Source organism: Entelurus aequoreus, linkage group LG10 (genome assembly GCF_033978785.1).
Source record: "Entelurus aequoreus isolate RoL-2023_Sb linkage group LG10, RoL_Eaeq_v1.1, whole genome shotgun sequence".
In the NCBI taxonomy this organism is placed as follows: Eukaryota; Metazoa; Chordata; class Actinopteri; order Syngnathiformes; family Syngnathidae; genus Entelurus; species Entelurus aequoreus.
In genome coordinates this window covers 65,339,484-65,351,292 of record NC_084740.1, presented here as the reverse complement: position 1 = coordinate 65,351,292, position 11,809 = coordinate 65,339,484, and the positions used below count along the sequence as shown (strand labels likewise).

General features: G+C 40.7%; 1 protein-coding gene across 1 annotated transcript in view; it reads right to left on the bottom strand.

Annotated features, from left to right (window-relative positions):
* The window catches only part of frzb (frizzled related protein), a 22,804-nt gene extending 18,806 nt beyond the window's left edge, over window positions 1–3,998 (bottom strand). The window contains exon 1 of the mRNA XM_062061421.1: window positions 3,597–3,998. Within this exon, the coding sequence (XP_061917405.1) occupies window positions 3,597–3,798 (202 nt within the window). The 5' untranslated portion in view covers window positions 3,799–3,998. The remainder of the gene's footprint in view (window positions 1–3,596) is intronic.
* Between the last annotated feature and the right edge of the window lie 7,811 nt (window positions 3,999–11,809).

Below are 11,809 nucleotides of genomic sequence, written 5' to 3'. Positions count from 1 at the left end.
ATGTATATATGTATATTTATATGTAAATGTACTGTTTTTATGTGTGTATGTATGTAAATGTACATATGTATATATATATATATATATATATGTACATATGTATATATATATATATATATATATATATATATATATATATATATATATATATATATATATATATATATATATATATATATATATATGGGGCTGTCAAAGTTAACGCGATATAAATTTCAATAACGGCACACATTTTTTTAACAGGCGATTCACACTTCTTTTTTGATCCTCGGGCCGTGCCGTAGCGGGGGAACTTGGCTGCAGTTCACTTGCTACTTATGAGCCACAAGCAAGCAGAAATGGACAAAAGAAAGTCTACCATATGGCAATATCAGGTTCAAAGCCATGGCAAGTTGTTCACCCGACAAGAAAGGACTTTTTTAAAAGAAGAGACAACATCCGTGCAGCAAACACCTGCTGTGTGCGTCGTTCTAGAGGTGAGTGGTGCTTCACTTCCGTGTTCAGATTAGGGTTAAGGTGCAGTGGTAGCATAACATTTAGATTGTTACTGTGACTGATTTAGTGAGTAAGATGACATAAAAGCTCAACAGAAATGAAAGACGGTCGGCAGAATGTCGAATGGAGACTTTTTAATTGCCAACAGTCGATCCAACATCAAAACATGTCAAGACACTTTCTCAAACCAATCACACACTTTTTTTGTCTTCAAAATAAAAGCGCTAAGCTATACATCTGGTTTAACTACCTTTAGGGTTTCTCCTTAATGTACGGCTTCATATTAGCCGCCACACCTAACATAATAAAGTAATATAATGTACTGTAGCCCCTAGGACGGGGGTCGGCAACCCGCGGCTCTAGAGCCGCATGCGGCTCTTTAGCGCCGCCCTAGTGGCTCTCTGGAGATTTTTCAAAAATGTATGAAGAATGGAAAAAGATGAGGGGAAAAAAAATCTATTTTTTTGTTTTAGTATGGTTTGTGTAGGAGGACAAACATGACACAAACCTCCCTAATTGTTATAAATCACACTGTTTATATTAAACATGCTTCACTGATTCGAGTATTTGGCGAGCGGCGTTTTGTCCTACTAATTTTGGCGGTCCTTGAACTCACCGTATAGTTTGTTTACATGCAGAACTTTCTCCGACTTTCTAGGACGTGTTTTATGCCACTTCTTTTTCTGTCTCATTTTGTCCACCACACTTTTAACGTTGTGCCTGAATGCACAAAGGTGAATTTTGTTGATGTTATTGACTTGTGTGGAGTGCTAATCAGACATATTTGGTCACTGCATGACTGCAAGCTAATCGATGCTAACATGCTATTTAGGCTAGCGATATGTACAATAATATTGCATCATTATGCCTCATTTGTAGCTATATTTGAGGTCATTTAGTTTCCTTTAAGTCCTCTTAATTCAATTTATATCTCATGACACATGTAATATGGCTTTTAATTTTTTGCGGCTCCAGACAGATTTGTTTTTGTATTTTTGGTCCAATATGGCTCTTTCAACATTTTGGGTTGCCGACCCCTGCCCTAGGAGAAAAAGTCTTGACACTCTTTTTAGCTTTTATGGCCAATTTTGTGCTAACAACGGGCCCAATTCCAACAAGTATTCCCTCTGTGCACACACGTCTGCCTCCGTGCTTCACTCCTAGACACACAACACTTCATTCTTCGCCGATACGTTGTATTCACAGACCATGGGAAAAATGACCACCATAATACACTTACATAAACATCAACACCAGCCATACGGGTGGACGTACTTTAATATATTGGAGATATACCCGTGGACAGCGATCTTTACAATTTGAGATGACACTGGCAGCTTTTATGAGAGAGACGAAGCGCAAGTTTGACGTTAGGCTCTCTGCAACTCTCTTTTTGTGAAGGACATGGCGCAACAGAATCCAAACAGAATCTCTAAGTAGCCAATAACACCAGAAATAGATGCTAGATTTGTTGCCAGCCCTTTTTATTCAAGAAACAGTTACTAAAAGGATTAGAGAAAGCTGTAAAAAAAAAAAAAAAGTACATTGTATAATAAGCAGCAACAATTTAAAAATAGAACAAAATAATATTATCTAAGAAAAATATGTTAATACTATAGTTAATAACAGATTTTAAAAAAATTATATTCACATTTCTTTGCCTTTTAAAAAAATATATGCTTCATAGCAAATCATGCGATGACGTCATATCGACCACGCCCCTACCGCCACAGGTATTTTGTCAATTTAGAGGAAACCCTGATATGAATAAAATACATTGTGATCATGCTTTGACAGACATGTTTTGTCATGTTAGTCTGTGATATTTGCACCTCAAGCAATGTTTAGGAATATGGGGGGGGATTTTTCTGGCTGGTTGAAATATGTAAATTATTTTATAACATGTCCTGGTCAAGTCTTCAATTACAAAATGATTAGCGGGCTGAATATTACATTTTATTAAATAAAATAGAAGGTTAAAACATTGTCATGCAGCAATATGAAGACACCCCATCTGAAAATGATCTGTCTAAGGTACACGTATTAATGATGAAAAATTATACCTACAGTCGTGGTCCAAAGTTTACACACGCTTGTAAAGAACATACTTGTTTGTCACAAAAAACATTCATGAAGTTTGGTTCTTTTATGAATTTATTATGGGTCTACTGAAAATGTGACCAAATCTGCTGAGTCAAAAGTATACATACAGCAATGTTAATATTTGCTTACATGTCCCTTGGCAAGTTTCACTGTAATAAGGTGCTTTTGGTAGCCATCCACAAGCTTCTGACAAGCTTCTGGTTGAATTGTTGACCACTCCTCTTGACAAAATTGGTGCAGTTCAAGCTAAATTTGTTGGTTTTCTGACATGGACTTGTGTCTTCAGCATTGTCCACACGTTTAAGTCAGGACTTTGGGAAGGCCATTCTAAAACCTTAATTCTAGCCTGATTTAGCAAATACTTTACTACTTTTGACGTGTGTTTGGGGTCAATGTCCTATTCGAACACCCAACTGTGCCCAAGACCCCACCTCCGGCCGGGCTGATGATTTTAGGTTGTCCTGAAGAATTTGGAGGTAATCCTTCTTTTTCATTGTCCTATTTACTCTCTGTAAAGCACCAGTTCCATTGGCAGCAAAACAGGCCCAGAGCATAATACTACCACCACCATGCTTGACGGTAGGCTTGGTGTCCCTGGGATTAGAGACCTCACCTTTTCTCCTCCAAACAACTCAATTTGTGTTTCATCTGACATCACATGGACAAAGATAAGACCTTCTGGAGGAAAGTTCTGTTTTTTTATCACAAAAAAATAAGAGTTGTAGAAATGATTGGAAACTCAAGACAGCCATGACATTATGTTCTTTACATGTGTATGTAAACTTTTGACCACGACTGTATCTGCGATTAATTTTGAGTTAGCTATGAACAAAATGTGATTAATCGCGATTAAATATTTTAATCGTTTTTTATAATTATAATTCATTTGCATCGTTTTTTATCATTTCAAGAACTTTCTGCTGGCCAGCAAACCCAACAAAATAGATTTCAGTTGGAGGTAGTTGTCATCTTAATTGGGAGTGTAATTAGGCACTCACCCAGCAGCCCTTCAAACTGCTCGATGGCCAGTACCGCGTTGTCCTGCGTGCTGTGGTGGAGGTGGTTGGGCATCTTGGTCATGTTCCAGGGCATGGACCGGCACAGCGGGATCCGAACCGGCTCACAGGACGCCGCCCAGACCGCAGCCGGCCACAGCGTGCAGCACGCCAGCAGAGGCACACACAGTCCCGCCAAGAGCATGTCGGTCCCCAAGCTTGAAGCCAGAAGTTTCACACAAAAAAAAAGAGCGAGAGTCTTTGGAGACCAAGCGATCGTCCCGCTGCTCGGTGCCGTTCTGACTCGAAGGTCCGGTCAGCGGGCAGCTAGAGGAAACGGGAGGGGCCGAGTAGTTCACACTTTCACCTCCTCTTCCTCCTCCCTCCTGGACTACTTTCCTCCTCACTCATCCCTTCTTCACACCCCTCCATCTCCTCTTCCCTCCTTCCTCTCTCTCTTGGCTTGTCATGTGACCTCCCCTTAAATCATGATCAACACTTGGTAACAGTCAATAAATATGTCATAGGACAAATAGCAATAAATCAAACATATTGCAGCAATTATGATCAAACTGTTCTTAACCCTTTTGTCCTTGGGGGCCCCACTATGGAGGGGCCCGGGTCCCACTCAAATATGAACACGAAACAAGTCATCTTACTCTTGATTTTAATGGTATTCAATAATTATATCTAACCTACTTACAGTTTCACATGATAAACATTGTCAAATGATATGAAACCATGAAAACCAATAGAAGGGAAACATAAATTCACATACAATACGCAGTGCTAAAATAAACAAAACTAAATTAATAAGGAATATGTTTCTCGAATAAACTGTCAATAGAATTGAAGTGCAAATGAAAATACAGCTTCACCACTTTAGTCATATTTTCTGCACTTAGGAAACTTCTCTATGACTTTGTTGCAGACTTCTTCTGTTTGATATTGTCATTCCTGCCACAAGTGGTGAAAAAGTGTATTACAACTGTGGCCCGTATAGACTTTAGCTGAGAAACCGCCCTCTAGAGGGCACTAGCGGCCCGAACAATGGGGCCCCAGCCCTATGGTTAAGAAGCACTACCCCAAAGCATATGTTGCAAAAGTATTGATTCTGACACCAAGGAGGCCATGTTGGTGCTAACTGTTCATTCCTCCACTCATGTGACCACACAAGGTTTTGGTTTATGAGTTTTTCAAAATTTAGAACACACGGTATAAATGTATACACTAATAAAAAAAATGTTTTATTTTTAATTTTACATTCATTACATTTGTTTTTTTATTAAGTAAATACTTTTAATCAAATCAATCAAAGTTGATTTACATAGCCCCTAATCACAAATGTCTCAAAGGGCTGCACAAGTCACAACAGATCCCACATCAGGGCAAGAAAAAAACTCAACCCAATGGGGACAACGAGAAACCCTGGAAGGGACCGCAGATGTGGGGACCCCCATGGGTGAACTTTGAAAGTATACTTTAAAATCTAAAAAAATCAAACAAAACCAGAATTAAATCCTCTATGTGTCTAGATCTGGGCTATTCATATGGTCACGTTGACCCTTGAGTTCAGTTCAAAACTTGTGTGACAAACCTTTTTGCAGCAAGTTCTTAAAAAACACGGACGTTTAACCAGATCACTGGGCTCCAAACTAAACCAGGCGTTCCTCAAGGCATCCTTTTGAGTCCTCTCCTTTTTGGCAGTTCGTTACGTGATTTCTGTAACTCAGGTGTTCCCTGCAGCTTGTTTACTTCAGATGCAAGTCAATAGTCCTGTTGATATGCCTGTGGTGTACCTCAAGGTTCCATTTCAGGTCCTCTCTTTTTCATCATTTGGGGTTAGTTTAAAAAAAAGCTCAAATTTTTTGCAGCAGATTCTGATAAAAAATACTGAATGGAGATGATCTTTGACTAGCTATTTTGCACAAGGTCCTTAAAAGTCCTGATCAAACAAAATTAAATGCCCAATGAACTCGCCGGTTCTCCGGAATATACAAAATAAGACTGATACTAAACGGAGAAGTCCGCCCCCCTCCCCGGGCCTTAGCTTTCTGGAAATGTAGTTGACTATCTCTCCTCTGACTTTATAGATTGAGGCAATGTACGCATTAGCATGTGGCTAAGGTTTGGCGTGTGTTTCTTGCTGTTCTTATAGGGCCTACATAGGCGCCGCTTATACCGACCTGCCCTGTCGGCTTAGGTGAGTCCCACGTCTTCTTCCTGCTTGGAAAAGTTTCACATTTTCTACTCAGTTGACTTTCAGCGTATTCCAATAAGAGTGGGCCATGCTGCAAAATGTTGCTATCGACCCCATACCTGACTTTGAAAGAGCCATCCATGCATTTGTGATGTCACGCCTGGACGACTGTAGTTCTTTGTAGGTAGTCCTGGATTAGGGCTCTCTCCAGCAGCTGAATAACTCTACTGCTGGTCTTTTAACTAAAACCAAACGAGGTGAGCACATGACCCCTGTACTGGCTTCCCCTCACTGGCCCCCAGTTACTTCATTTTAAAATTGTACTTATTGTTTTTAAATGCTTACACCAAGAAGCCCCGCCCTATCTTATTGAGCTGCTGCAGCCATATTGTCCCAGCCTGACCCTGAGTTCTTCAGAGCAGCTCCTCCTGGCTGTCCCAAAAACTAGGCTAAAAACCATAGAGCCTTCTTAGGGGCAGGGCCCAGACTGTGGAACAACCTTCCATTATCTATTAGATCCTCCCAGTCTCGGAGACAATTTAAATCTAGACTAAAAACCATAGAGCCTTCTCAGTAGCAGGGTCCAGACTGTGGAACAACCTTCCATTATCTATTAGGTCCTCCCAGTCTCTGAGACAATTTAAATCTAGACTAAAAACCATAGAGCCTTCTCAGTGGCAGGGCCCAGACTATGGAACAACCTTCCATTATCTATTAGGTCCTCCCAGTCTCTGAGACAATTTAAATCTAGACTAAAAACCATAGAGCCTTCTCAGTGGCAGGGCCCAGACTATGGAACAACCTTCCATTATCTATTAGGTCCTCCCAGTCTCTGAGATAATTTAAATCTAGACTAAAAACCATAGAGCCTTCTCAGTGGCAGGGCCCAGACTATGGAACAACCTTCCATTATCTATTAGGTCCTGCCAGTCTATGAGACAATTTAAATCTAGACTAAAAACCATAGAGCCTTCTCAGTGGCATGGCCCAGACTATGGAACAACCTTCCATTATTTATTAGGTCCTTCCAGTCTTTGAGACAATTTAAATCTAGACTAAAAACCATAGAGCCTTCTCAGTGGCAGGGCCCAGAGCGTGGAACAACCTTCTATTATCTATTAGGTCCTCTCAGTCTTTGAGACAATTTAAGTCTAGTCTAAAAACCATAGAACCTTTTCAGCGGCAGGGCCCAGACTATGGAACAACCTTCCATTATCTATTAGGTCCTCCCAGTCTCTGAGACAGTTTAAAACTACACTAAAAACCATAGAACATTTTCAGTGGCAGGGCCCAGACTATGGAACAACCTTCCATTATCTATTAGGTCCTCCCAGTCTCCGAGACAATTTAAATCTAGACTAAAAACATATTTTTACTCCCTGGCTTTCGAATCCAGTTCGACAGGATATCTTGGTTGTTTTTATTTATTGTTGTATCCTTTTTTAAAATTTATTTATGACATTTTAGTATTTTAGATGATATATTTAAGGTATGTTTTACTATTGTATTTTATTCATCCTTCTGTCACCATGTAAATGTGACACTATGTGCCCCTTTTCTTAAGTCTGTACAGCACTTTGGCCAACTGGGCCTGTTTTTAAATGAGTTATATAAATAAATAAACTGAACTGAACATAGCAAGTTAATAGAGGAAAAATAAACATGATGAGCATGTTGTACTGATACGATATTGATGATCCCCTCGGTAGACATTCAATGGATATTTGGATTGATCCGCCTTTACCTACATCCGTACCTGTCGTCTGTCAGGACTACACTTCCCAGCATGCCGTGCAGCTTTCACGCATGTTAGTGAATGAGCTGATAGCATCGCTTTGCTCAGCGCTTGACCTTTGAACCCCCCCAGGGCATGAACCGCTCTGCTCGGTTATTGCTCTTCCAAAGTGGAATGACGCAGCAAAGTGTGTGTGTGTGTGTGTGTTAGTTATAGCAGTAATGATTGTCAGATGTTGTAGAAGCTCGTGTTTCGGTTGACTTACTGCCAACACACACACACACACACACACACACACACACACACACACACACACACACACACCAAGGGTCTCTCTGGGTTTTCTGACTCATGTGTCAATACACAGAAAGGCTTGTCAGCACTTTTCCTCCGTCCTCTCTCTTCCTTGCTTCCTTTCCTCCCTCCTTTTGCGTCCTCTCCCTAGTGTGCGTGCGTGTGTGTGACGTCGGAGCTCATGTTTGTCAAGGAGGTCTTATCAGCTTGACACATTTATGTCCTCTTTGATTAAATGTGTGCGTGTGTGTGTGGGGGGGGGGGGGGGGGGGGGCAATAAAAAGGTCCGATCTAAGCCAGAAAATTGTTTATCTCTCTCCCCCGCTGCACTAACTGCAATGTTTTTGGAAACTACCAGAATCTTTTCCAACATAAACAAAAGCCCAGCTGCACAGACACACACTAGCTTGGTACAGCATCCAGTAGAGGCCCTGTCAAAGATGGCCGACATGATAACACGACTGAAAGAAGGTGATGATGCACTGTAAAGCATTAGACCTCCTCCGAATATTCTTCATGTAATGACAGTAAGAAGCAACTTGAATTTCCTTTTTTTTTCCCTTCAAGAACCAAGCAGAGCCACAACTGGCATGTCTTGCTTACTTTTAGCGTTCACTGAAATCTTCAGAGGGAGTGTGCCGCCCTCTAGTGGACTTTCACTGAAGTTAGCTTTAAAGCAGTGTTTTTCATCCTTTTGTACATATTTTCTTTGAAAAAATGCCGAGGTACACCGCCAGCAGAAAGTTAAAATAGGAAACTCCGTAGCCTATATTCACAGGATAAAGTCGTTCTCATCAAATACACCATTGTTCAATATGAATTCAAACCATAACCGTCCATGAATCACTAATTCTCTTCTCTCAAAGTAGGCCTACAAAACAATTAGCTACCTGCTCCCACCTACTGGTATGGAACAGTATTAAATGGTTACTCAGCACAGACACTCAACAACAAGACATTATTTGCAGATTATAATTGTTGGTTTGCAACAAATATTTTTTCGACCAATTAGGCAAAATCGCATAATTTCCCAAGGTTGAAAAACACTGCCTTAAAATAGCAGTGGAATGGAAAAACAAGTTGCCTCTATTATCATATATATCTGATTTATAACATCAAAAGACCTACAAAGTTTGCGAGTAAATAGACATGATCAAAATAGTATCAATCTCACGGAGATTCCCGAGAGATAATGAGCAAGCCAGTCACGTGATCTGTGACGTAGAGGTAGGAAACACAGATCGACTTTGTGAGAGCCAACAACGATTGCTTTGGGGAAAAAGAGATCAATAAGAACCTTCTATTTCTGAGCCTGAATATAAGGAGGATGAGCTACAAGTTTTAGAAGCTATGTGCTAAACAGATTAATCTTTAGTGTAACACTATAACCTCATGTAGCAGTATTGCTAAGTGCTAAACAAGAAATACAAGCAACAAAGAGATAAAACAATCACTTACTGTGCAATGTCTGCTCTCACTGCAATGACCACTGATGGGATGTTTATATCTTCCCGTTTAGATGAGGAATTAATCATAATCCACACAAAGGGTTAAAAGGAAAAGTTGTTGCCTTCGGTTGTGTGTGTTTGTCTCCATTTCCGGGTATAAATTGAATGTCACAGATGAACAACTTCCAGATTAATAGCTAAATCCTCCTATTATGCAGATGAGAGGCAGGATTTATAATCTATAATAACTTTGAGGAGCCGAGAAGCGATGATGCGGGAGCAGCAGGATATTGGCTCACAGTACAGCAGCATAAGCTAGCATTAGCTCTCTGTTATCAATGCGCCGCTAAAGAATAGTTTGTCTGCGTTAGCGTTTATGATAACAACATCACAAACATTTTTTGTTAATATTCATGTTAATATTCAATATAAAAGTGGGTGACATTGTTATCACCAGGAAAGATGAGGTCACCTACCTAGGTTCCATTCTAGAGGCTAATCTTTCCTGTGATAAAATGGCAACCAAGGTAATCAAAAAGGTCAACCAACGAACGAAATTTCTCTACAGAATCTCCTCTCTGGTCAACAAAAGCACCATGAGGATTCTGGCGGGAACTCTCGTTCAACCCTTTTTCGATTACGCATGCACCTCCTGGTACCCTAGCACCTCCAAAACCCTCAAATCTAAACTCCAAACATCCCAGAACAAGCTAGTCAGATGACTTCTAGACCTCCACCCCAGATCCCACCTCACTCCTACCCACTTCTCCAAAGTGGGCTGGCTCAGGGTGGAGGACAGAGTAAAACAACTTGCACTGAGCCTAGTCTATAAAATCCGCTACACCTCCCTGATACCGAAGTACATGTCAAACTACTTCCTTAATGTAAATGACCGCCATAACCACAACACCAGGGGGAGCTCCACTAACCACGTTAAACCCAGATTCCGAACTAACAAAGGTCTTAATTCATTCTCTTTCTATGCCACATCAATGTGGAATGCGCTCCCAACAGGTATAAAAGAAAGGGCATCTCTACCCACCTTCAAAACCGCAATAAAAGTTCACCTCCAGGCAGCTACAACCCTAAACTAACACCCTCCCCGGATTGTTAATAATCAAATGCAAACAATCAAATGTAGATACTTTTTCTTATGCCTTCTGCTCTCTCTCTCTCTCTCTATGTCCACTACTTGCTGTCCATATCCTACCAAGTCAGACCTACACTGTTCGAATATCCTTTTCTCTGTTCTCAATTGTTGATGTCTGATGATAACAACCAAACCTAACCCCCCCCCCCCCCTCCACACCCCGGATTGTAAATAATGTAAATAATTCAATGTGATTATCTTGTGTGATGACTGTATTGTATTATGATGATAGTATATATATGATAGTATATATCTGTATCATGAATCCGACTTAAACAAGTTGAAAAACTTATTCGGGTGTTACCATTTAGTGGTCAATTGTACGGAATATGTACTTCACTGTGCAACCTACTAATAAAAGTCTCAATTAATCAATCAATCAAGTCACGCGATGTAAACGGTGGCGGGTTTTGTGAGCGAAATAGAGAGACTCCATTGTTAGCTGACTTTTTATTGATTTATTTAGTCACGACTTCAAATGCATAAAAAAGACAAAAACACATGTGTCCATGTCTGATATAGGACGTCCTCCCACCCCCGAATCTACGGAAAATTCTAAATGGCTGTCTGAAATTGTGGCATTCTGTGATGTTTAGACGCTATTTTCACATACTTTGGGGATTGTAAATACAATTGGATATGGTTTGACACACAATAATGCATAGAAAGACAATTGTCCACTCTAATAATAAGGATGACTTTTGATTGACAGGGTATTACTACATTATTGTTGTTGTGCGTATACAAATTCATACTAAGGGCCGTCTCAGGTTGCCAAATAAGGTAAGAGAACCTTAAGTAGAGTGGTGTTGTGTGAGTGGAAAGGTGGTGCCAGGTAACACAACACCACTTACACTTCAGCCTGCACTTCCAGCGCCACTCCACGCTTCTACCTAGTCTGGATTGAACGTGTGCCTGCAGGTCCTGGTCCTCCATGTGGGCCAGAGAACCTGGACCGGGTCCAACACTGACATGCATGGAAAAGGGATTCTGAGCTGGACCGCAGCTGTGGTTTCTCGATTTTGAAGTGGACCGTTTGCCGGACTTTGATACCACTCAGCATCAGGTACCTCACGCTATGAATGAAACCTTTCGGATGTTCCTTTTGGCAGAATAAGAACGCCTTAGAAGTGGCTTTGGTTCTGCGAGAAGGAGATAAACGCCATGAATGCACTCTCGCACATATACTGTATATCTTTATCCATGATTACATGAGGTACAGGCCTGAAGAGGGAGATTGGAGGAGAGTGTGTTCACTAAGCACACGCGTTATGTTAAGTTTCAGTTTCAAGTCTTAAGTTTCAGTTTCAAAAAGCAGCAATTAGAGCAGGCCTATTTAACTGGCTTTTCTTTTGGCCCGCCAAACATCACCCAAGTGGGCTCGATGAA